Genomic DNA, 26646 nt, shown 5'->3' with positions numbered 1-26646 from the left:
CTCTACTGAAAATGCAAAAAATTGGGCATGGTGGTGTGCCCCTGTAATCCCAGCTACTTGGGAGGCTGAGGCAAGAGAATCACTTGAACCCGGGAGGTGGAAGCTGCAGTGAGCCGAGATTGCACCACTGCAATCCAGCCTGGGCAACAGAGTGAGACCCTATTTCAGGAAAAACAAACAAACAAACAAACAAAAAACCAGAAAGACACCAAATTTTACTGACTACAGCAAAAAACAACCTTATAAGAACCAATATGGTTTAATTTATTCTAAGAGTAGCAGTAGTAACAACAACTTCTAAATGTTTTCTGATTAACTAGGTTTATTCATATTATTCATTTTTCTTTCACTCTTTCATTCCATTAGTACTGAGTAGTAGATTTGTGCAGTCATTGTGCTAAAAATCCTGTGAAGCCGGGCGCAGTGGCTCATGCCTGTAATCCCAGCACTTTGGGAGGCCGAGGCGGGAGGATCATGTCAGGAGTTCGAGCCTAGCCTGACCAACACGGTGAAACCCCATCTCTACTAAAACTTCAAAAATTAGCCAGGCATGGTGGTGCGCACCTGTAATCCCAGCTACTCAGGAGGCTGGGGCAGGAGAATCACTTGAACCCAAGTGGCAGAGGTTGCAGTGAGCTGAGATCGCACCACTGCACTTCTAGGCAGACAGAGCAAGACTCTGTCTCCAAAAAAAAAAAAAAAAATCCTTTTGAAAGGAAAACTATTACTGTACCTGCATTTTTTAACTTAAAAATTGTCGTAACATCCCATATTAAGTCTAAAAGTGACTTAGTTCCATTCAGGTGTCCCTTTATTGGGCATGAGTCCAGCTGTGAGCCTTGTTAAAGAAACAGCAAGATAAACATGCTTAAAAAGCAATTCCTACAAGCACCCTTATAGTCACAAATACACACATTCACTCTGGAGATATAAAATGGAGAAAAATAAGCATCTTTATGAAACATAGAGCACTTAATATTTCCTATGGTTGTGTGCACACAGAATACACTAAGGTATATGACTAAAACTGAAGTGGAAATATTGAGTGTGTTATATAGATATATATAGTTATAGATATCAATAGTTGTATTACTTATCTGTGAATTGTAAAATAATATAAAAACCAGAACAGTAGATCCTTGACACTCCCAAGAGATGCAACTCAATACCTCCAAGAAACCCACAGATTCTTGACCCCTTTAGCCAATCATTTCTCTCATATAAGCTGTCTATACCACAAGCAGCAAAGCATAAACCCCCTATGAGATACACATGTAGAGTTCATTCTCTAGCAATATGGCTCACACAAATTCTTAACTTAGTAATATTACTAATCATGCCTCATAAGAGTTGGTTACCATTTTTAAGTAGTACTTACTATGTACCAAGCACTCTGCTAAGGGCTTTACATACATTATTGCATTTAATCGTATGAAGCACAAATACCCATTTTGTAGGTGTGAAAACTGAAGCAATAAGGTCATCCATTCTTAAAAAAGTAGTGGAGGTGGGATTCAAAGCCAGGTCAGTCTCCAAAACCTGCCTAACCACTGGACTGCTTGCAAACAGCTGAACTCACAAATACTAAATCCCAAATGCCAAGGATACACTGTAATGAATCCATATGTGTACATACACCCATGAAAAGTATAAAGAGATACATTACATGTAAAGGATTACTATATTTAAGGAAAACGTTTTATAATTACTTGTTAGGCTCTATTTTTATCTTTTTTTTCCAAAGCAAAAATTTCTTTAATAACCATTACAAATCTCTTACAGAATCTTTCTCAATAATATATAACTTAGCTTTTAATCTGATACAAGATTTTATTGCTTAAAATTTTATTAAAGAAATAAAGGGGGCTGGGCGCAGTGGCTCACGCCTGTAATCCCAGCACTTTGGGAGGCCAAGGTGGGCAGATCACGATGTCAGATCGAGACCAACCTGGCTAACACGGTGAAACCCCGTCTCTACTAAAAATACAAAAAAAAAAAAAAAAAATTAGCTGGGTGTGGTGGTGGGTGCCTGTAGTCCCAGCTACTTGGGAGGCTGAGGTAGAATAGCATGAACCCAGAAGGCAGAGCTTGCAGTGAGCCTAGATCACGCCACTACACTCCAGCTTCGGCGACAGAGCAAAACTCGATCTCAAAAAAAGAAAAAGAAATAAAGGCAATTTAGGTATTTGAAAAATCTGCAAATGATAACTATTTCATTGCTTTTAGGTCAAGAGATTGGTTCTTGGTCTTTTTTTTTTTTTTTTTTTTTTTAGAGGGGGAGTCTCACTCTGTAATCCAGGCTGGAGTGCAGTGGCACCACCTCGGCTCACTGCAACCTCTGCCTCCTGGGTTCAAGCAATTCTCCTGCCTCAGCCTCCTGAGTAGCAGGGATTACAGGTGCCTGCCACCACGCCTGGCTAATTTTGTATTTTTAGTAGAGATAGGGTTTCACCACGTTGGCTATACTGGTCTTGAACTCCTGACCTCAAGTGATTCGCCTGCCTCCCAAAGTGCTGGGATTACAGGTATAAGCCACCATGCCCGGCCCTAGTTCTTGGTCTTCTTAGTTTTCTCTGAGTTAGTTACAAACCTAAAAATGTTTATGATGGTAATATAAACTATACCCTATACCTACTCTACTACAGAGTTAAAAAGAAAATCTTATCATTTGTATCTGATTGAGAATGGATTTTTCAATTTGAAGTTTGTTAGAGCACTAATGGTACTTCAGGACCATATTTAACCTGGAATTAGTGACCTACAGTCATACTCACCTTCTAGTGTTTTAATTCCTTCATCTACAAACTTCCTTGCAGCAGATGGACTACAAAAAGAAAAGCATTACTTCAATAATGGGTGAAACTTGGGATCCTTGTAACAACCATGTCTTAATAGTAAGAAGAGTTGCTATTAAGCTAAACAAGACCTGCTAAAATGTTGCATGGCTACTTTGGTAATGTTCAACTTTATCCAAAGTATGAATCATTGAAGTGTCAATCATTAGGAAGACAACTATGAACTCAGACATTAAAAAGATGTCTAAGCAGCTGCTGTCATACTGCGCATGTACAGATGGCACTTGAAAACTGTTCATTCATTGAACTAAGATTTACTAAGAGCCATTATGTGTCAGATACTCTTCTGGGTGGTGAAAACGTAGCAGGAATAAGAATGTAAGTGGGTAGATAGAGACAATAGATAGTTACATAAACAAGAAAAATATCAGTGGATAAATTAAAATAGAATGATATGACAGAATGGCTGGGTCCTACTTTAGACTGAGTGGTATAAGGCCTTTGAGATGATACCTAAGCTGAAGTTTGAATGACTAAAGAACCAGCTATCTAGGGGATCAAAGAGAAAAACATTTCGGGAAAAGGAAACAATTAGTGCCAGGGCCCTAAGGCTGGCATGAGCTTGGCCTGTTCAAGAGAAGAGAAAAATTAGGATGCATAGAGTGATGTAAGTGATGGTATGAGGTGCTATGGAGCAGTACACAGGTGTTACACTCTGCTGTGCTTTTAGAGTCATGGTGATAGGTTTGGATTTTATTCTGAGTGCAATGGAAAGCTATTAGAAGACACCACACAAAGCAATGACAAAATCTGATTTAGGTTTCTAAAATATCACTTTATTCATATAAATAAATCAGAACGTCAGAAATGACTAAAGATGCTCTTATAGGATGGGGGCAGAAGGAACCTTACTGACTAACCCAACTTCTCTCTTATTTCATAAGGAAGAACACTGAAAACTAGAAAGATGAAGCGATTTGCTAAGGTCACAAATCTAGCTGGTGCTAGCATTGGGACCATCACTCAGATTTCCTGACTCTCTTCTCACCATACCAGTTTGTAACATAATAAAGCAGGAGCGGGGAACAGAAAGAAAAGGATACACACAAATATAAACATGCAAGCACAACAGTCTGAGGCCACAGTGTTTTGGGACAAATAAACCTATATCATTCAATAAGCTGTGCAAATATCATCACATTATACTGTGATATAGAAACTGATACTGATGTTAGTTAGGAAGGCAATGTAGCATAGAAGAAACAGAACTGAACTCGGAGTCAGAAGATATGGGTTCAAATCTGGCTCTGCCATGGTTACTCATGTTCTATATTCAACTTTCAGTTCTCTTGCCTGGAAAAAAGGGATAATAGATGCTCTCTAAAACACCTTGTGGTTCACACCTATAATCCCAGCATTCTGGGAGGCTGAAGTGGGAGGATTGCTTGAGGCCAGGCATTCAAGACCAGCCTAGGCAACATAGGGAGACATCTTCTCTACAAAAAATAACAAAAATTGGCCACACATGGTAGCACAACCCTGTCGTCTCAGCTACTCAAAAGGAGTACTAAGGCAGGAGAGTCACTTTACCCCAAGAGTTCAAGGTTACAGTGAGCTATAATAGCACCACTGCACTCCAGCCTGGATGGCAGAGTAAGACCCTATCTCTAAAAAAAAAAAAAAAAAAAAAAAAAATTGTAATTCCTCTAATGAAAATTTTAAAATGGCCTTGAGTCCCCCAAGGAGTCATGCTCATTTTCAATATACTAGGTTTAAGAATTTAATATGTTTTAGAATAACTTTCACTGAAAATGCTGCCATTTAAAGAACAAATCATTGTATTTAAAGGAAAGCCCCATGCCATAAAGATGAGAGCACTAAAGTCTTAATATTTCAATGTTAATCTTTACTTCAGCCAGTGTCAAAAAAGCCCCCCTTGGTACTAGCTCAAATTTTAAGATAATAATCCCTTCATTTAAAAATGCCTGAAGCTGGGCAAGGGGGTGTGCACCTATAATCCAAGCCTTACTTGGGAGGCTGAGGAAGAAGAATCACTTGAGCTCAGGAGTTTAAGGGCTGCATGGGCAATATAGCGACCCTGTCTCAATAAAAAATAATTTAAAAAAAAATTGAGGGCTTGTTCCATTCATGAGGTGCTATGATAAATATCATGATAAATATAAATAGAAACAAAAGACGCCAAGCTGGAGCAGGAAATAGATGCACACGGAACAAGTGGTAGTGGAGTTCAGAGGAAGGAGAGGTTCTTTCTGGCTGGGGAACCAAACTGGTTTCATGAAGGAGGTAACATTTGCCTTGGATGGGGCCTTTACAGTAGAGGTATTATCTGAAGAATCAGCCTCAGATCATAAGCTATGGAAGGGTGAACTGTATGGCTAAGGTAGAGAGGTGGTGAAGTACAGGTTTTGAGAAACAGCAAGTAATTTACTTTGGCTAACAAGAAAAATAAGCCAATTGACGACTGTGTCTGCTTAAAAAATAGTTCTTACCCAATGCCACTAACTCGAGTCAGGAAATTGATGGATGAACTCGTATCATCCTGCCGAATCTTTAAGAAAAGAAAAAAGTCTAACAATAATTTAAGAATGCTTTGAGGACTTAAATGATCTTATTGGAAACATACCAGTCTGCTAAAAGACATGAAGAGCTATTTACAATTGCCTGGATGACCCACACAAAATTATTCACAGGTAACCTAGGGAGTAACAGGTGAATAACAGAGTAACTGAAGATGTCTTATCTCTAAGTTATCCAATACTTTTAAAAGGTCTATTCATAACAGATCAGAAGTGATATAATTACTATCATAGGGCTGAAATAAAACCATAAAAATGCTTGGGAGAGTTTAAACACAGAAATTCTAAAAGATGGCCGGGCGCAGTGGCTCACGCCTGTAATCCCAGCACTTTGGGAGGCCAAGGCAGGTGGATCACGAGGTCAGGAGTTCAAGACCATCCTGGCTGACACGGTGAAACCCCATCTCTACTAAAATACAAAAAATTAGCCAGGCATGGTGGCAGGCACCTGTAGTCCCAGCTACTCAGGAGGCTGAGGCAGGAGAACGGCGTGAACCCGGAAGGCGGAGCTTGCAGTGAGCCGAGATCGCACCACTGCACCTCAGCCTGGGTGACAGAGCAAGATTCCGTCTCAAAAAAATAAATAAATAAATTTTAAAAGATAACGATCTTTTAGTCAAAAGTTTATAATCTCTTTTCTGAATAGTACTGAAAATGATGAGCCAACTCTACTATAGGTATTAACAGTCGCTTAAATGCCACATAAAACAAGTGAACATTTTATAGAAACAATATTCAAAATTTTAAAGATACAATAGTTAAAGCCATCAACTCCACTCACCTCATTTCCTGTGAGTTTCACTAGAGTGAATGGCATCAGTCACCCTGCAATGACGCTACATAGTGGCCATAAAGGCAGATACTATAATTAATGAAGTAAACAAGTTAAAATTTTACCTTTTCCAGTTTACGTAATTTTCCAGTTGCTAAAAACTCATCAATCTTTTCAGCAATTTTTGTTCCTACTCCAGGCTACATGGAAAATTAGAAATATAAAAGTCATATGAATATAATGCTTACCAAACCATTAAAAGATAAAGTAAAAAGCAGAAAATGAAAAACAAATGAATACCATGTGATAAGGTTTTGAAATAAAGGATACAGAAAATTGAACCCCAGTGAAAATAAATTCTCCCAAAGACAGAATGCTTATATGAATGACAAGAGGGAAACCCTGACAAAATAATTATAAATATATCTTATTTAAAATTAACTTTTGTTATAGAAAAATTAGAAAATACAGAGTTGCATAAAGAAGAGCATTCACTTACCAGTTTCATTACCCTGAAAAGTAAAATCATCTGTAAACTCATTCCCCAACATTTGGTATATATTATTTGACATCTTTTCTGCTTACAAATATAGGCAGAATTAGTTGGGTGACGTACACACTCTGTTCTTAATACATCATGAGCAAATTTCCATACCAATAAATAAATCCAACAGTATCTTTAATGGCTGCACAGTATATCATTGTATAAATGCATAATAATTTAATTAGCAAATACCCTCCAGGTAAACATGTATATTGTTTCCAATTATTTGACAGTATAATAATATTCATAAAATTCCTTTGGAACAGAGGTTGTCAAGCTTCTGCATACATCAGCATCACATGGGGGCACTTGTTAAAACACAGAATGCTGAGTTCCACCCTAGAGTTTCTCATTCACCATGTCTGGGGTAGGGCCAAGAATATGCCTAAGTTCTCAGGGGACGCTGATGCTGCTGGCCTAGACAACTCGTTCTAAGAAGCACTGCTCTGGAACTGCACATTCCAATGTGGTACATTAGCCACATATGACAATTTAAGTTTAGATTAATTACAATTTAAAATTCTATTCTTTAGTCACAACATCCACATTTCAAGAACTCAACGGCCAAATGTGGCTCGTGGTTGCTGTATTGGGCAGCACTTCTCTAGAATCTAAGTTTTAGGAGAGCAGAGATCCTGTCTTTTCATTGTTTTATCCCTAGTGACTGGCATACAGGTGATCAAAAATTATGAATTAATGAATCCTAGTAGTTACACATCTCTATTAGTTTCCTTAGGAAAAATATGTCAAAGTGGAATTGCTAGGTCAAAGGATATATACATTCTGACAAAGCAGCCTTCGGAAAGGCTGTAACAACCAACACTTTCATGGGCAGTAAATGAGTGTCCTTTTTTTCACATCTTTCTCCACACTGCATGTATTTGATGGGCACTATATAGTGTTTTGCTTAATTTGCAACTTTGGTATCAGTAAAATTGAACTTTTTTTCATGTGTATTGGTCCTTTTTAGTTAGACATTCAGCATGCTTAATAACAGGTGTGCCAGTTATTTCTGACTGCCTCTTAGGCCTAAGTTCACTCATCAATATTCTTGATTTATTTAATGTTTAATAAATGTCCCCAAATTACTGAAAGCATATTCAAGCTTGGAAAATAGCAATTACCAGATAGAAATGAACAAAAGATTTAGAAAGCAGAATAGATCAGAAAAAGGAAACTGCTCAGGCTCATTTCCTGTATCAGAAGATTTTTTAAAAGGTAATTATTTTTCCCTTTACAGATAGCGCTACAATAATTTTACTCAATAACATACTGACCTCAAGCAATTTAGACCCAAGCTACTTTCTATACCTAACATTAAGGAATAAAAGGCAAACTACTCACTCTGGAAATTTCAGATTTCTAGAATTACTGAGAAGTAATAGATTAGATAATCTAGAATAATTTCTAGAATTACTGAGAAGTAATTCTAGAAATGGGCTAGATAGTAGCTCTGTGATTCTTAAATGATTGTGAAAAGGCACAATGATGAGATTTTTACATCCAGTCTTGTGCAAAAGGAATTTTGGATACCTTTGTATTCTTTTTAGGAATATACCATAAGCGCAGATTTCAGATGAAGTGTATCAGAGCTTTTCAGAAGTTTTTCTCTAAGAAATGAGCAGGCTATTTGCAATAAACATAAAAAAGGAAGTACTGCAGGGATAAAAGAGGAAGTGAAAGGAAGCAGGAGTGGTTCCTGAGACTATCAATGGGTCAGTTCACCAAGACAGAAACTCAGAATTAAAGTCTAATGTATTTATAACTTACTTGGCTAGTCTATTTAAGGAGGATATACTGATGCTGAGAACTGTCTATGCCACAAGGATTTAAAGCCTATATATCAGAGCATGATTTGTACTGAGTAACAAAGTCAAGGTTAAGATGTGGCACATGTTGAATGTGGACAATTTGTCACTAAATTACAAGATGTCCAAGATTATGATAATGTTATGACTCTGAAGGGCAAAAATATAATGGCAATTATGGGCCAGGCATGGTGGCTCACACTTGAAATCCCAGCACTTTGGGAGGCTGAGGCAGGAGGATCACTTGAGCCCAAGAGTTCAAGACTAGCCTGGCAACATAACAAGATCCAATCTCTACAAAAGAGATTTTAAAAAGTATATACATATATATATAGAGAGAGAGATATCCGAGTATGGTGGTGCATGCCTGTAGTCCCAGCTACTCAGGAGGCTAAGATGGGAGGATCGCTTGGCTGGAGATCAGGGCTGCAGCAGTAAGCTGTGATCATGCCACCACTGCACTCCAGCCTGAGTGACAGAGCAAGATCCTGTCTCAAAAAAAAAAAAAAAAGGGGGCAATTATGGCTCATCTCCTGAGAAGGTTAAAGATAATCAAATATTAATACTCAAATTCCAGAGAACGTTTGTGAAACATTAATAGGTAAAGAACAAAAGGAGGTGATAACTATCAGGACCTGGACTAATCAAAAGTCATCTCAGGCTGGGCACAGTGGCTCACAACTGTAATCCCAGCACTTTGGGAGGCTCAAGGCAGTGGATCACCTGAGGTCAGGAGTTTGAGACCAGCCTGGCCAACATAGTGAAACCCGGTCTCTACCAAAAATACAAAAATTAGCTGGGTGTGGTGGCGCATGCCTGTAGTCCCAGCGATTCGGGAGGCTGAGGCAGGAGAATCACTTGAACCCCAGAGGCGGAGGCTACAGTGAGCCAAGATCGTGCCACTGCACTCCAGCCTGAGCAACAGGGTGAGACTCTGTCTCAAAACAAACAAGTCATATTAATTTGACATCTTTCACAAAAGATGAATAAGATATGGTCCTTAAATTTGAGGAACTTTGAATCATTTAGTAAGATTTAGATGAGACAACAATCTGACTATCAATAGATAGACCATCAATAGATAGACCAACTCAAGTTTGGTTTGGTGGAAATTCTTAGTGATATTACAGGTTGAGTATCCCTAATACAAAATCCACATTCCAGAATGTCCAAAATCTGAAGCATTTTGAGTGCTGACATGACACTCCAAGGAAATGCTCATTGGAGTATTTTGGATTTTCCGGTTAGGAATATTCAACCATATACAAATATTCCAAAAAGAAAAAAAAATCCAAAATCCAAAATACTTCTGTTCCCAAGCATTTCAGATAAGGGGTATTATATTACAAATTAACAAGGGATGTGACCCTCTAGAAACTGTGATACAGTACACAAGGCTTCATGGAAATTACAGAGAATAGGGCTAAATGCCATAAAATAAAAGGGGCTTAATCATGTGCTTATTAGTAAGATCTCTCTGGGGAACACGCACTCTCACTAACTCACATAGGTTCCTACACCTGGGGATCAGAGAAAAATAGGTAGGGACCAGATACGCTAGTGCCACTTGGTCGCCCTTCTTAAAAACCAACACTCAGGTTGAAATTCAATGTGAGTACATGTATATATTGTAACAGAGAGGAAGAAAACTGTAATTACAAATATTTTAAAAAATTTTAACCCATCTTCCCCCAAATGAAAACACTTTGAGCTTGAAAAAGTGTGTATGAAACAGCATGAATGTCATTCTAAGAAATCAGGAGTAGTGAAATCAGCCTGTGTGGGTCAAGGCCGCTTCAGATAGGCAAGTTTGGTTTGGTGGAAACCCACCAAATTTATACACGTGTGAACTCTTCGATCAACATGCTAACTAAACTTACCAATTTCTTAGCTTCAGCTCCACTCTTTATTTTGTATGGGTATTTTGCTATAACAGATGCTGCTTTTCTATAAGGAAAGAGAAAAAGGAAAACCAATTAGAAATCCAGCAGGGCCTTCATTTTTCTTAAACTGGAATATATATACAAGCAAATATCTATGCTTATGGTTTCACCAAGATAACTAATTTTCTTTTTTTTTGTTTTTTGGTTTTTTTTGAGATGGAGTCTCCCTCTGTCACCAGGCTAGAGTGCAGTGGTGTGATCTCAGCTCACTGGAACCTCCGCCTCCCGGGTTCAAGTGATTAACTTGCCTCAGCCTCTCGAGCAGCTGGGACTACAGGCGTACATCATCACACCCGGAGTTTTCTGTATTTTAGTGGAGATGGTGTTTCACCATGTTGGCCAGGATGGTGTCGATCTCCTGACCTCGTGATCCACCCGCCTTGGCCTCCCAAAGTGCCAGGATTACAGGAGCGAGCCACTGTGCCTAGCCTAATTTTCTATCTCCATATGAAACTTAAAACTCACATGAGCTGACAGACCACCTACTATACGTCTAGCTTTTTTTTTTTTTTTTTGAGACGGAGTTTTGCTTGTTGCCCAGGCTGGAGTGCAATGGCGCAATCTCGGCTCACCACAACCTCTGCCTCCTGGGTTCAAGCGATTCTCCTGCCTCAGCTTCCCGAGTTGCTGGGATTATAGGCGCCTGCCACCACACCTGGGTAATTTTTTGTATTTTTAGTAGAGACGGGGTTTCTCCATGTTGGCCAGGCTGGTCTCGAACTCCAACCTCAGGTGATCCACCTGCCTTAGCCTCCCAAAGTGCTAGGATTACAGGCGTGAATCACTGCTCCCGGCCACTTTTTTTTTTTGAGACGGAGTCTCGCTCTGTCGCCCAGGCTGGAGTGCAGTGGCGTGATCTCCGCTCACTGCAACCTCCGCTTCCTGTGTTCAAGCAATTCTCCTCCCTCAGCCTCCCGAGTAGCTGGGATTACAGGCATGAGCCACTACGCCTGGCTAATTTTTTTGTATTTTTAGTAGAGACAGGGTTTCACCATGTTGGCCAGGCTCATCTCGAACTCCTTACCTTGTGATCTGTCCACCATGGCCTCCAAAAGTGCTGGGATTACAGGTATGAGCCACCGCGCCTGACCTATGTCTAACTTTTAAAGTATCTTGAAAAGCTCCACATTTGAGAATAACTGAATTTAAACCCTATACGTCAGAGTATGATTTGTACTGAGTAACCAAGTGACTTGTTTTGATTTGTGCTGACTAACAAAGTGATTTAAACTGTATACATAATACTCAAGGGATGGGGAGACCAGCTGTCTTTCTTTCTTTGGGAGTAGAAATCATCACTGGGCCCCCTTTTTTAAAATAGCAAGTTTTTAGAAATTGTTCATAACTCCCTCATAAAAATGTGCCACATTTGAATTATTAGACACCAGATCTGCTTATGGATACCTATTTTTTTTTTTTTGAGATGGAGTCGCCCAGGCTGGAGTGCAGTGGTGCCATCTCAACTCACTGCAGCCTCTGCCTCCCAGGTTCAAGTGATTCTCCTGCCTTAGCCTCCTGAGTAGCTGGACTACAGGTGTGTGCTTCCACACCTGGCTAATTTTGTACTTTTTTTTGAGACGGAGTCTCGCTCTGTTGCCCAGGCTGGAGTGCAGTGGCACGATCTCGGCTCACTGCAAGCTCCGCCTCCCAGGTTCACGCCATTCTCCTGCCTCAGCCTCCCGAGCAGCTGGGACTACAGGCGCCTGCCACCACGCGCCCTAATTTTTTGTATTTTTAGTAGAGACGGGGTTTCGCCATGTTAGCCAGGCGATCTGCTAACCTCACCTGCTAAGATCACCTTGTGATCTGCCTGCCTTGGCCTCCCAAAGTGCTGGGATTACAGGCATGAGCCACTGTGCCCAGCCAATTTTGTATTTTTAGTAGAGACAGGTTTTCACCATGTTGGCCAGGCTGGTTTCCAACTCCTGACCTCAAATGATCCACCTGCTTCGGTCTTCCAAAGTGCTGGGATTACAGGCATGAGCCACAGCATCCAGCCCTTGGATAGCTATTTTAAAATTCATAGTTTCAAATTGTATTCCCTTATGTCCCCACATCAATTTATTTATTTTTTTAATGGAGATGGGCTGTTCCTATGTTGCCCAGGTTGGTCTTGAACTCCTGGGCTCAAGCCACCCAGCCGCCTTGGCCTCCCAAAGTGTTGGGATTATAGACATGAGCCACCGTGCCTGGCCCCTATATCAGTTTTTAAAAATTGTTTCCACCTTTCCACCCCCTAGTGCTGCTGGGCCTGCAGATCTCTGTTCCACAGCATGGAGTTTGTTAAAGTTGTTAAGAATAAGGCCTACTTTAAGAGATACCAAATGAAATTTAAAGATGACAAGATGGTAAAACTGACTACTATGCTCAGAAATGCTTGGTAATACAGGATAAAAATAAATACAACATACCCCAATACAGGATGATAGTTCATGTCACAAACAGAGATATGATTTGTCAGATTGCTTATGCCCGTATAGAGGGGGATATGATAGCCTGCGCAGCATATGCACATGAACTGCCAAAATATGGTGTGAAGGTTGGCCTGACAAATTATGCTGCAGCGTATTGTACTGGCGTGCTGCTGGCCCACAGGCTTCTCAATAGGTTTGGCATTGGACAAGATCTATGAAGGCCAAGTGGAGGTGACTGGCAATGAATACAATGTGGAAAGCACTGATGGTCCACCAAGTGCCTTTACCTGCTATTTGGATGCAGGCCTTGCGAGAATTACCACTGGCAATAAAGTTTTTGGTGACCTGGATGGAGGTTTGTCTATCCCTCACAGTACCAAATGATTCCCTGGTTATGATTCTGAAAGCAAGGAATTCAATGCAGAAGTACACCAGAAGCACATCATAGGCCAGAATGTTGCAGATTACATGCGCTACTTAATGGAAGAAGATAAAGATGCTTACAAGAAACAGTTCTCTCAATACATAAAGAATAGCATAACTTCAGACATGATGGAGGAGATGTATAAGAAAGCTCATGCTGCTACAGGAGAGAATCCAGTCTATGAAAAGAAGCCCAAGAAAGAAGTTAAAAAGAAGAGGTGGAACCGTCCCAAAATGTTCCTTGCTCAGAAGAAAGATCACATAGCTCAAAAGAAGGTAAGCTTCCTCAGGGCTCAGGAGCGGGCTGCTGAGAACTAAACCAAACAATTTTCTATGAGGATTTTTCAGATAAAGACAATAAACTTATGGACAGAAAAAAAAAAAAAAAAAAACTGTTCCCATTGCAGTTCAGCATAAATCAGTGACCTGTAATTCTTGTCCACCTGCACACATATCCAGCTTGTTAATCTGCTGACAGATTAGATACATCCTGGGAGCTCGCCGATGGTATTCTGTCCATAATTTCAATGCAAAATGTAATTCAGAGTTGATGCTGATGAGAAGTGACAGTACAACTAAGTCAAAAGCAGAAATACTGGATAGTCTTTGGAACCTTGGATTTTCATTCTGTTATAGCACAAATAACCCTTTAGATTTGGATCTGAACTTCTTTCTAAGCACATGACTGATGATGAATCTGAAAAGACATATTTATAAGTAAAGAAGCAGGCAACAACAGTTTATGGAGGGGATCATTTCAGGAAAGGCAAGTAGTTCCAGGTCATTGGCACTGTGAGGCAAAGTCTAAGAGGGAAGAAGAATCAGATGAAAGGCCTTTTGTATGCTATGATGTATTTGGGTTTTATCAAGGTAAAGAGAAAATATTATTTAATTATTTGAATGACAAGATCAGATAACTATTTTCAAAAGAATATTTTGGCCACAATCAAGAGAAATGCCTACTGGGAAAGAGAGAAGCACGCAGGAGTGGTAGGGAATCACCTGCTTTTCCAGACTTATTTCCCACTCACACCATACCCCTTAAGCAAACTGAATTTCTGACTCCTAGAAAACGTTATACTCTTCATGTCTCAATGCTTTGGCACATTTCATTTGTCTAGACTGCTGGCCCTCTCACTTATCCCCTGATGAGCTTCTTCAAACTAAACACCTCCTTTCTGAGGCCTGCTGCGATCCAAATAGAATACAAAGTTGAATATCTCTACGATTTTGAATGATCAAATGCATAGATGATAATACAATTATTTTACTTTACATAGGAAGTCACAGAAGTAAGGAAAGGAGGGAGCACAATCAGCTCTGAACTGTGTGGAGTGGAAATGAAAGAAGGGAGCTGACTTGGGATAAAGACAGCTGACTAGGGCTAAAAATGTGGAAAACAGTCCAGTGATACAGATTTGGAGTCACCAATATAAGTGGCATTTCAAAGTCAAGAATGGCAAGATTGCCAGGGAAACTACAGAAGTAAGAAAAGAGGGCTAAGGGCAGGCAGACTTCCTGGAACCACAGGTTAATTATCCCTTATCTGAAATGCCTGGGACCAGCATTGTTTCAGATTTTGAATTTGTTTCAGGGTTTAGAATATTTGCATATGCATAATAAGATATCTTAGGGATATGTGAGGTCCAAGTCTAAACACAAAATTCATTTATATTTCTCATACACCTTACACACATACCCTGAAGGTACTCTTATACAATCATTTTAATAATTTTTTGCATGAAACACAGTGTTGACCATTTTGACTGCCACCTACCACATGAGATTGGATGTGGAATTTTCCACTTGTGTCATCATGTCGGCAATCATTCAGATTTTAGAGCATTTCAAATTTTCAGATTAGGGATGCTCAACCTATACAAACATTAAAAGGTAAGACAGAAGAAGAGATGAAAGACCAGAAAGAGTGTCACTACAGAAGTCACGAGACTTTCACAGCATGAGCTATGGAGGAATGCCACTGAGAGTCCAATAAGATGAGATGTAGGTGAGAGGATTTTCAGAGCAGTGGTAGGTCCAGGCAAGGACTGAACTTCTTAATGAGTAAATGATTAGGTATTAAGAAGTCCAGGCAAGGAATGAAGATTTTTCAAGAAGATTCACTGTAAAGTGAGAAAAGAGATAAGGTACTAGCTAGAGGGAAGTTAAGATTGTTTTGGTTTTGCTTTTAAGAGCTGAGGGACTTGTACATATTTATAGGCTAAGGAGGGCTGGCACCGAGGCTGATGCCTGGAATCTCAGCACTCTGGGAGGCCGAGGTGGGTGGACCATTTGAGCTCAGGAGTTGGGAGACCAGCCTGGGCAACATAGCAAAACCCAGTCTCTACAAAAAACCGAAAAAAAAAGAAAGAAAGAAGGAAAAAAAAAAAAAAAAAGAAATAAGGTGGGTGTGGTGGCATGCGCCTGTAGTCCCAGCCACTCAGGAGGCTAAGATGGGAAGATCGCTTGAGGCTGGAAGATTGAAGCTGCAGTGAGCCGTGATCATGCCACAGCGAGACCCTGTCTCAAACATACATACATACATACAAACATACATACATACATAAATATAGGCTAAGGAGTAGAAGTAGGTGGATGTGGAAAGAATGAATAGGATAAGGTCCCTGGTGAGATGAACAAGGACAGGATCCCATGAAGGTGAGATCAGGATCCCACAGGATCAGCTTCAGACCAACCAGAAGAAAAAACGTGATTCCTTGAACCACACGTATTTCACAGTATGGACTTCATCCGCTGTCTTTCATTATTGTTAAAATTACACCGCATTTCTAGTAATTCGTGTTTGATGATGAGAAAAATACATATCAGGCTACAGCTATCTGCAATCAGAATTGGGAACTTATCTGAACTGATCCTATAAAGCGCTGCCCACATTCTTCAAGAAATACTGAGTAAAGTACCAGCCTCGATTCTTGCTTTTTTTCCCGCTCTTGCAGATGGACCAAATATCCACTGGGCCCTCAGTCCTGTTAACTGCCACACCAAACAGGGTATCCCAGAACGTATGCTACCCGAGAATGCTGCACTGTCCCACCTGTAAGCATTGTACTTGTGGATAGCTTGGCTCACGTTCTTCTCAAAGTTTGCGAGTTCTGAAAGGCAACAGAAGGCTCGAGTGAACAAGAACCACGAGTAAACAAATGAGAACTGTTTTCTGGAAGGGCGTGTGGCAGCCTCTAAGATACAGTGACCACCCATTTCCTTCAAGGGCCAGACCAAAAGCAGCCCAAGCGATGGCCCAGGTGTCGCCGGCAGGACTGACGACCAGCCAGGGGCGCCGGAGGGAGATCCCCACGGAAGACGACCCGCTGCAAGGAGCCAACCCCACCCACTGGGCAGTCGGGGTGGGAGAGAAGAAAGGCAGGCGAAGGGGCTGGAAAGAAAGAAGAAAGCCAGCGGGGCCCGGCCCGGTGCTAACCCGTGAGCATGTCGGTGATTCCCCCGTTGAGAGTCTCCTGCGGCGCCTTCCGTTTGCTCATGGCGGCCTGCACCCGAGAACCCCAGAGTGTTCAGAACCAGGGCCCTCTCCCAGCTTGAAGGAGGTACCAGGACTTAGACAGGGGTGCAGGAGCAACCCAGGTCCGGCGCGACCGGCGCGACCGGCGGAACAATGGCTGTCCCTGACAGGGGGCGCGGCGCACGGCGCTTGTTGTGACGTCACGCGTCCTGGGCAGGGCGGGACAAAGCGGGGCGGGGCTAGAGGGGCGCGCCCGCGGCCGGTGAGTAGAGGGAACCCGAGGGTTTGTGGACTCGTGGACGCGGACTCGGCGCGGAGGAAATAGGCACCTCAGAATGACAGTCCAGGGGCCTTCCTTTGGGAAGACCTGGAGTTCTGACTTAAGAGATTAAATCCGTTTTCCCAGTATTTATCTGGCATCCTTTCCTTAGAAGGGAAAACAGGAGTGCAATCTTGATTCTGAAATACTTGGCGCTGGTGGGTTGGCTTCCTGCACATAAATGTGCATTGTAATAGCGACCCAATGCATGGCGCGTTTTGTTCGAGGTCAGAGGCGACTCTGGCGTCACACTGTCAAAACTTTCTCTAACGATACCGGGCAGTCCACACTCCAGTGCAGCCCCTTAGTACTAGGGCGCTGCCGGAGCCTGTCGTGAACCATGCCGAGGAGTCCTCCCGCACACAACGTGTTAGTACACCTGCCAGCCAACCAGTGTCAAAAGATATTTTATTTTTAATCCCCCTGCCTTTGCGGTGGGGACCAAATTAATGAAGAGACTGCAAGAAACGGAGAAGTGTTTTATCTAGATCATGAGCAATGGAACCCTCATTATAACATGATGACCTACATCTGAGAAATTTACAATCTGCTAGAGAAATGGAAATGTGACATCAGCAATAGTTTATTTTACAAGCGTAACTCCTGGGTTCATATCGAACTGCAATTCCAGGCAATTGCTTTGTGCATCGACAAATTAAAATCTTATTACAAAATGATATGTAGTTGCTGTAGAGAAATCTGGAAAATGTATAAAAGGAGAAAATTAAAATCAGTGATCTCACCCTACAGCTGAACTATTATTAATATTTTGGGACATACACTTCTAGTCTTCTAACCCAGTCTGTTAAAAATTCCCATTATTTTCCAATATTTTCCAATAAATATTAGTTTCTTTGATTAGCAAGGCTGTGGTGATTATGTTTCCTTACAGTATCAGTGTATATCTTAAGTTATGCTTATTGGAAATCTGTAATTCTTCTTTTTTTGAATTTGCTATTCATATCATTTACTCATTTTTCTAATGGGGGTAGTTTGTTACTAATCTGGTAGATCTTTCTATATATTACTATTTGCCCTTTTATGGATAGCTTTTGTAAAAATTTTGTAAATATTTGTGTTTTCCTCAATTTAGTACTTGCTTTTTAACTTTATGCCTGCAACTTCTTAACTATCTGATTAGTTAAGCTGCAGTGAGCCATGATCACTCTCATTTATTCTCTTTATTCTCACTGTCATTTACTTATGACTTGTCCTAGTTTTTCCCGTTCACATTTTTTTCTGTCCAATCTCTATTCCAGGTGATATTCAGATTATTTTGCTCTGAAGAGTTATTCCTCCTTAAATAAAAATGTATTTACCTCTGAATTTTAAAAGTTACAAATGTAGGGAACTGTGGGATCATTTTTACAATTTTCTTTGGTTTTTTTGAGACAGAGTTTCGCTCTTGTCCCGCAGGCCAGAGTTCAATGGCATGATCTCGGCTCACTGCAACCTCTGCCTCCCCGGTTCAAGTGATTCTCCTGCCTCAGCCTCCCTAGTAGCTGGGATTACAGGATCCCGCCACCATGCCCAGCTAATTTTTGTATTTTTAGTAGAGATGGGGTTTCACCATGTTGGCCAGGCTGGTCTCAAACTCCTGACCTCAAGTGATCCGCCCGCCTTGGCCTCCTAAAGGGCTAGGATTACGTGCCAGAGAAACCAAGGAAAATAATCCATTATCTGTCCTTGTCATCTTAGAATAACCTACATTTGATCTGCTTCACAACTTTCTTCTTGAAATAACTTGCTTCAATTGGCTTCTAAGATTCCACATGCTCTGGGTTTCCTTTTTCCTCACTGGCTGCTCCTCAGCAGGGTGTGTGTGTGTGCGTGCACACGCGTGTGCACGTCAGCAATGGTTCCCAGCTCCTCCTCCACTCTCCAGCCTTTATGGGAAATGGCTTCACACTTCAATCTTCAAACCAGCTTTTCCACCTTGTCCAGTTTTACCTGTTTAAATGGCATGTCTAGCTTGAAGTCTCCTAAACTCATAGTTCAAGTCCTGACCTGTCCCTTGAGTTCCAGTCTCATACATCAGGCTGCCGACTGGATAGCCCTAGTCCATTATAGGCATCTCAAAGATAAAGTGTCCTAAAGAACTCCTGACTCTTGCCCCACCAGCTTCTCCTTAACTTTCCCCCATCTCAGTTAATATCATTTTAATCCACCCTGCTATCAGGCCAAACCCATAGGAGTCATTCTTAATTGCTCTTCTCACACCCCACATCCCGTCTGCCAGCAGACCTTATCTGTTCTCTCAGGAATATGTGCTGAACTGGATGACCACTCAACCCTTCAGCTGCCACTGCCCTAGCTCAAACTTCCATGACCTCCTGAACTGTTGCCAAAGCCTCCTCAGTGGGCTTCCTGCTTCTGCTCTTGTCCTCTTACAGAACATTCCCCAAACAGGATGGGTGATCTTTTCAGGATGTAGTATCAAAATATGTCCCTATTTATTTATACACCCTCCCACTGCACTTAGGATAAAATCCAAGCTCCTGGCGGGGCGCAGTGGCTCGCGCCTGTAATTCCAGCACTTTGGGAGGCTGAGGCAGGTGGATCACCTGAGGTCAGGAGTTCCAGATCAGCCTAGTCAACATGGTGAAACCCCATTTCTACTAAAAATACAAAAAGTAGCCAGGCATGGTGGTGGGCGCCTGTAATCCCAGCTACTTGGGAGGCTGAGGCAGGAGAATAGTTTGAACCCTGGAGGCGGAGGCTGCAGTGAGCCGAGATCACGCTACTGCCCTCCAGTCTGGGCAACAAGAGAGTCTTAAAAAAAAAAAAAAAAAAAAAAATCCAAGCTCCTTTTCATGGCCCCCAAGGCCTTATGTGATCCATCTCCTGCCTGCTCTCCTACTGCATTTCTTCCCACTTTTCTCGTTGTTTAGGACACACACATGTCCCTATTTCATGCATACATGTGCCTGCTCAGTGTTGTCCCTTCATTGTATGGGTCTTTCCCTGGCTGCCTTCTTCTCATCACTCAGGTCCCAGACTGGCAGTCACACCCTTGTCACGTTCCTGGACCAGGCCCAGGCCCAGGCCCAGGTTTTTACCGTGTGTGTGTTTCCTTCACAGCACTAAGAAGGACCGGAAACTTTCACATATGGCTTGCACATTATGCACTCCTGCTCACTCCCACCAATGTGCAATGCCAGCTCCATGGGAGAAGGGACTTAATTTTTGTTTCCACATAAGTACTCGATAAATATTAGTATCTTAAATTGCAGTTTTGCTGAAGTGTCAAACATGGCCACCTGTAATCCCAGCACTCCGGGGGGCGGAGGCAGGAGGATCAAGTCCAGGAGTTCAAGACCAGACTGGGCAACATGGCGAGACCTCATCTCTTTTACAAAAATAAGAAAAATGTACCGGGTATGGTGGCATGAAGAGATGAAGCATGGGACTCTTGGACTCACTCAACCATCTCAATAGATGCCAGGAATAGAGATGGGATTATCCCAGAAAATTTGTGGAGGACCCTCTTGTCTAATGGCATTGAACTCCATGACATACACAGGGGACCCACAAGGTTTTTGAGAATGTTACATCAGCAGAAACAGCTTAGCCTGGAAGTGACAGAGAGAGTGTGAAATGAGAAAAGCCTGTTGAATTCCAAACTGCTACAGGCAGGAAATGGATTGATAGAGCTACTGGGCTGCAAACATGCCATCCTTCAAGAAAAAGCAAGAATGACTCCAAGGGCGGATCCAGGGGCACAGAGACAGAGGCTAGAGAAGCAGACAGAAGTGATGGACACAGAGACACAGGCCTATGATGTCACTGTGAGCACAGACTCAGAGGCCTATGGAGCCACCATGGGTACAGAGAGGCCCATGGTTCTGCTGTGAGCAGACACAAAGGTCTGCAGAACTGCTGTGGGCCCAGTGGGTGGCACTTCAAGCTAGGGAATTATTTTCAGGCCTTGAATCCTAATAGAATTTTCTCTGCTGGATCGAAATTGGTTGGGAATGGTGACTTCTTTATCCCTTCAAATTTTCCCTTTCAGAATGAGAACATCTATCACATGCCTATTACATCAGTCTTAAATAAATGTATTTATCCAAATTCCAAAGTTATTTAGAAGCTGATAACCTGTAGTATCACAGGTCCACAGCCAGAGAAATTTAATCCTAAAATGAATCATGCATGGGGTCTCACCCACATCTGATTAGATGATGAGATGCAGGACTTCTGAGCTAATATGTAGATGCAAATTGGTCTTAGTTCATGCTGTATGAGTTGACACTTTGGGAGATGTTGCGCAGAATAAATGTATTTTTCATGCAGGACAAATACGGATTTTGGGGTGCCAGAGAGTGGATTGTAGTGGGCTGAATGGTGGCCCCCAAGAAGATGTCCATATCATAATCCCCAGAGCCTGTATTACCTCATATGGCAAACTGTGATTACATGAAACATCTTGAGAGAAAGTGCTTATCCTGGGTTTTTCAAATTGGCTCTAAATCCAATGGCAAGTATTATTGTAAGAGATACATAGCAGAGATGTGACAGAGAAAGCGGCAGCAATATGACCTACAGGGAGAGATGCAGTCACAAGTCAAGGATTGCCTGAAGCCACCAGAAGCTGGACGCCACCAGGGACAGAACCCCCCTAGAGCCTTCAGAAGAGGTGTGGTCCTGTTCACATCTTTATTTCAGACTTCTGGCCTCCAGAACTGGGAGAGAATAAGTTTCTGTCTTTAAGCCACCAAAGTTGTGGTAACTGACTACAGCAGGTCTAGGAAACTAACGCAGGTAGAGAGAGCAGGCTTTCTTGAGGCTTTCTTGTCTGTGCCCATTGGTCGGCTTCTCCAGCACTCAATCTTTTTGTTGTTGTTGTTTTGAGACATAGTCTCGCTGTGTCACCTAGGCTGGAGTGCAGTGGCATGATCTTGGCTCACTGCAACCTCCACCTCCTGGGTTCAAGCGATTCTCCTGCCTCAGCCTCCTGAGTAGCTGGGATTACAGCTTCATGCCACCACACCCAGCTAATTTTTGTATTTTTAGTAGAGATGGGGTTTCACCACGTTGGTCAGGCTGGTCTCAAACTCCTGACCTCCTGATCCACCCGCCTTGGTCTCCTAAAGCCAGTACTCAATCTTGAGACAAAAAGAAAAGCCACGGAATAACTACCAGAGTCGTTCCTCAGATCCCAAGGTCCAGGGATAGTCTTCCATCTTATATCTACCTTTCAGAGTCTTGTGTTTGTTTACATGACCAAGGAGTTTAGCTGTACTTACTGAGAGGAAAAAGTGTATCTATCTCATCTTTTTGGAAGCAGACATTCTAACTCCTGGATTTTCTTTTTTTTTTTTTTTTTTTTTTTTTGAGACAAAATTTCGCTCTTGTTGCCCAGGCTGGAGTGCAATGGTGCGATCTCGGCTCACCGCAACCTCTGCCTCCCAGGTTCAAGCAATTCTCCTGCCTCAGCCTCCCGAGTAGCTAGGATTACAGGTGTGCCCCACCACACCTGGCTAATTTTGTATTTTTAGTAGAGACAGGGTTTCTCCATGTTGGTCAGGCTGGTCTCGAACTCCCAACCTCAGGTGATCTGCCTGCCTCAGCCTCCCAAAGTGTTGGAAATACAGGCGTGAGCCACCGCGCCTGGCCTGGCTTTTCACTTTTTACTCAATTATACTGTTCCAGCCATAAACTTTTTTTTTTTTTTCCATTTTTCTTTCTTTTCACAACTTGTCCTGTAACTGAACAGCCATAAACTTTTAAAATGACTGCTTTGGTTGGCATTTTCCTGGTCAAAATTCTTCAGTGGCCTGTAACATAAGCTTACAGCTTTAGCCCAACATCCTTTCCCTCCCCAATCTGACCCCATCCTTGCCTTTTGGGTGTTATTTCCCACTGTCATTTACCAGGTTTCCAAAATCGTGCTTTATTAAATGCTACTTCATTGGAATGTTAATACATATTTCACACACACAATCAGCAGGAGAAAATGTTTCTATAGCCAAATGACATTGGTAAACAGTGTTTTTACACAAAGTTAAGCAGGTTTCTTTATTTTAAGTCTTTTCAGATACTTTCCCAGTACATAGTGTGAATCTCCATAAAACAAGTGAAACATTAATCATTCCCTAAACTTACTTGACCAAAGAACGCTTCATTCTATCTCCATACTTGTGAAAGTCTCCTACTCCAACTTTCTTCTCCAAAAACACTCACCTGTTTGTGATCATCTGAACTCATTTTATGCTCTTGCCTTTATATAAAAGAGAAGTTCTGTGAAATGTTGAAGAAGCAGGGTTATGGCACTAGTAATGATCCAGGCACTATACATTATTTAGTTCAGAAACCCTAACCATCGGTATTCTAACAGTGGATTGTGGAACCCAGTATGAGTGTTTGAGACATGTTACAAAATATAGAAGCTATTTTTAAAATGAATCCATTTAATACTGCTAGATGCTGTGAGAGACAGGGACTCCCCAGCCCAGCACTGCCACACGCACACATTCTTGAGCAGGAACGGAGACGTGGGCATGGTGTGGGCAGGCCAGCGGTCAGCAGATATCCTTTCTGTCCCTCCTCTGTGACAATCACCCCCAAGTAATCTTTGGGACTCAGAATAAGGCAGCTGCTCTCCCACCCTTACTACGGTGAGTCTCTCTGTGGCTGAAAGGACCACAGATGGAGAGCTTGGCACTCACTCCAACTTTGCCGAAAAGAGGACAACCACCAGAGCAGTAGGTAAAAATACAATTTTAGCAGCAGTGAAATAATAAGAGGAAGTGAGGATGGGGCCAGGCCACAACTATAATTAAACTGTCTGTTTAAGAGAAGCTGAATCCAGAAGAAACACAAGCTGTAAAGTGAGAGAGGACAGGGAGCGGGGCCACTGGAGAGCAGGAGAGGACAGGCTGGCACCAAGTGCTGCTCCAACTCTGCCCTGAAAGATTTGAATTGGACACTGTCCAGTCACGTGTGTGGCAAACCGTACTCCAAGCACTTTTCTCAAGGCAGAGGAAGGAGCTGCTGTGGCTGTAGCCCTGAACGCTCGTGGGGCCGGCATCGTGCGCTGGGCCTCTGTAATGGAGGACCTCCAGTGTGCAGACAAGGTGCCGGCAGTGCCTGCGGAAGGCTGCGTCCTGGGTCCTGGGTGAAAGTCACAGCTGCTGATGTGAGAGCTCCATCTGGATACCAGAGACTGCTGGGCCATCAGTGCAGCAGGAACCGCCATGTGAGAGCTGCAGCCAGGCAGCCCCACGTCAGGAGGCCTGCTCCAGGCAGCCACATGTCAGGGGGTCGAGTCCCCCCACCGCACAAGGTCTGCTATGGACAGCCCCATGTCAGGGGGTCAAGTTCCCCCACATCAGGAGGCCTGCTCCAGGCAGCTGTGCTCTTCTTCTTCCGTCTGTAACCAGCTCCAGTCTAGGGCCTGAAAGTCAACAGACATGTTAAAAATACAACAGCCACCAACACATTTCAGGTTATTGTTACTCTTCAGGAGGCAATCAGGACAATTTAGAAATATACTGAAACCCGGCCGGGTGCAGTGGCTCACGCCTATAATCCCAACACTTTGGGAGGCCAAGGTGGGCAGATCATGACGTCAGGAGTTCGAGACCAGCCTGGCCAAAATGGTGAAACCCTGTTTCTACTAAAAATACAAAAATTAGCCTGGCGTGGTGGCAAGCTCCTATAGTCCCAGCTACTTAGGAGGCTGAGGCAGAAGAATCACTTGAACCTGGGAGGCAGGGGTTGCAGTGAGCTGAAATCATACCATTGCTTTCCAGCCTGGGCGAAAGAGCAAGACTCCATCTCAAAAAAAAAACAAACAAAAATAAAAAGAAATATATTGAAACCCCTTTATTGGCTAGGTATGGTGGCTCATGCCTGTGGTCCCAGCACTTTGGGAGCCAGAGGCGAGCGGATTGCTTGAGGCCAGGAGTTCAAGACCAGCCTGGGCAACATAGCAAGACCCAGGCTGCATAAAATAAATTAATTAATTAAACAAATACAAATTAAAAAGCCAAACCCTTTTATTAATAAGTTTTGTGACTGCAGGGCACTCTTGAGCTAAGTTACACATTCAAACTGTACAGGATCTTTTCTTTGGATTGGCTCAGAGTCCTTAAGATTCTGTGACTGTGGGAATTAGAAAGGCAATGTCAGTACCACCGTGGCTCACAGCACTCACTCTCGTGCTCACTGTGGGTAGCTAATCTCAGCTATGGATTTCCAGCCTCACCACATGACTCGGCCTGATGAGACTTCCTCTTCCTCCCACGGACGTGCAAGTAAGCAATGAACTGATCAAAACATTATTGTGCCAGGAGGAAGAGAGCAGCAAGAAATACAGAATGCCCACAGACTGGAGGAGGACATGCGACTACATCAGCAAAGGCTGCAATTCACAGTAGTAGCCCCTGCAATTTTCCCGAAAAGCTTAAAGTTAGGGGAGGTTAGCAAGTGATTAGCAGGTAAAGACCATGTAAAGATCTAGGCAAATGATGCAGGATTCTCTCAACAATGAAGCTTTGTCTTAATGTACCTATATCTTGACTAGTGGTCTCATAACTAGTACTACCTACTGCTAAGCTCCAAGGCCCTGAGGACATGGCCATGGCTGGTTCCCGCTCCCAGCCCAGCACTCAACACACAAATCCTCAGCAGTAGTACCAACGGTGCAGGTGGGGACAGGCTTCTGGGAAAAATGCTACCTTCCTCCTCATCATAGGAATTAAGTGTTGCAAGGATTAAATAAGATAATGCATATATGTAGTTGTAAGCCTTCAATAATTGTTAGTCATCACTATTATTATGAATAATAAAAAATCTGTAATGGAAAATTATAAATATGCACTGAAAAAATCAGCTGGGTGTGGTGACGCACGCCTATAGTCCCAGCTACTCAGGAGGCTGAGGCATGAGAATCACTTGAACCCGGGAAGCAGAGGTTGCAGTGAGCCAAGATCATGCCACCGCACTCCAGCCTGGGTGACAGGGAAAGACCCTGTCATAAACAAACAAACAAACAAACACTGAGGTTGGGGATAATGCCAGATTGCGTTTCCATTTTCTTTTCTCTTTTGCTATAGAATGAAAGGACATGGAATTGCAGGGGGCTCACACAGGCTGTTACCGTGAAACTCTGGTCTTGCTCCCTCACGGTGTCCTGTATGGCATTTTCTAGCAGGGTGCACAGGTTATGTGCTTCGGCCACCAGTTCTTCACTAAAGAAAATGATCAAATTATTAGAAAGCGATCATTATTAGTTATCAGAGCTAACACTGCTATTTTAAAATATGCTAAAGAGTTTTGATAATACTTTTTAAATGAAGTAACAATTATTTTGATCCTGAGTGTCTTAAAACACCAACCCATTGACTAATACTTTCATCTTGTTATGCACTTTCCACACATGAACATTACTGCCAAAAAGGCAAACAGATCTCCATAAAAAGTCAGAAGTAAAAAGAGCTCTTTCTGCTTTCTGACTTACTAGATAGCTGAATTTAATTCTCAAACTGCCAAAATCTAAAGATATTCTCCAAATCACCTGTTTTCCAATTTCTGAAGTAGACAGAAAAAA

General features: G+C 42.3%; 2 protein-coding genes and 1 pseudogene across 10 annotated transcripts in view; 1 reads left to right on the top strand and 2 right to left on the bottom strand.

Annotated features, from left to right (window-relative positions):
- The window catches only part of POLB (DNA polymerase beta), a 39688-nt gene extending 22720 nt beyond the window's left edge, over positions 1-16968 (bottom strand). The window contains exons 1-7 of one of the 3 annotated variants that reach the window (XM_021942279.2): positions 16736-16956; positions 16352-16409; positions 10397-10463; positions 6290-6364; positions 5306-5364; positions 2775-2824; positions 734-838 (exon numbers count right to left, since the gene is read on the bottom strand). In XM_021942279.2, the coding sequence (XP_021797971.1) occupies positions 734-838; positions 2775-2824; positions 5306-5364; positions 6290-6364; positions 10397-10463; positions 16352-16409; positions 16736-16796 (475 nt within the window). In that variant the 5' untranslated portion in view covers positions 16797-16956. Of the gene's footprint in view, positions 1-733; positions 839-2774; positions 2825-5305; positions 5365-6289; positions 6365-10396; positions 10464-16351; positions 16410-16735 lie in introns of all 3 variants that reach the window. The other 2 variants (XM_017961980.3, XM_009212973.2) reach the window with 2 other exon arrangements.
- LOC103886765 lies at positions 12721-13614 on the top strand (annotated as a pseudogene).
- Positions 16969-22965: 5997 nt separating the features above from the next.
- Positions 22966-26646, bottom strand: part of IKBKB (inhibitor of nuclear factor kappa B kinase subunit beta) — a 57517-nt gene continuing 53836 nt past the window's right edge. For 3 of the 7 annotated variants that reach the window (XM_009212967.2, XM_009212968.2, XM_009212970.2), the window contains one exon: positions 25079-26287. In XM_009212967.2, the coding sequence (XP_009211231.2) occupies positions 26071-26287 (217 nt within the window). In that variant the 3' untranslated portion in view covers positions 25079-26070. Of the gene's footprint in view, positions 24490-25078; positions 26288-26646 lie in introns of those variants that run through there. The other 4 variants (XM_003902689.4, XM_009212969.3, XM_021942278.1 and 1 more) reach the window with 3 other exon arrangements.

This window comes from Papio anubis, chromosome 8 (assembly GCF_008728515.1).
Source record: "Papio anubis isolate 15944 chromosome 8, Panubis1.0, whole genome shotgun sequence".
In the NCBI taxonomy this organism is placed as follows: domain Eukaryota; kingdom Metazoa; phylum Chordata; class Mammalia; order Primates; family Cercopithecidae; genus Papio; species Papio anubis.
This window is presented reverse-complemented; position numbering and strand designations above follow the sequence as displayed.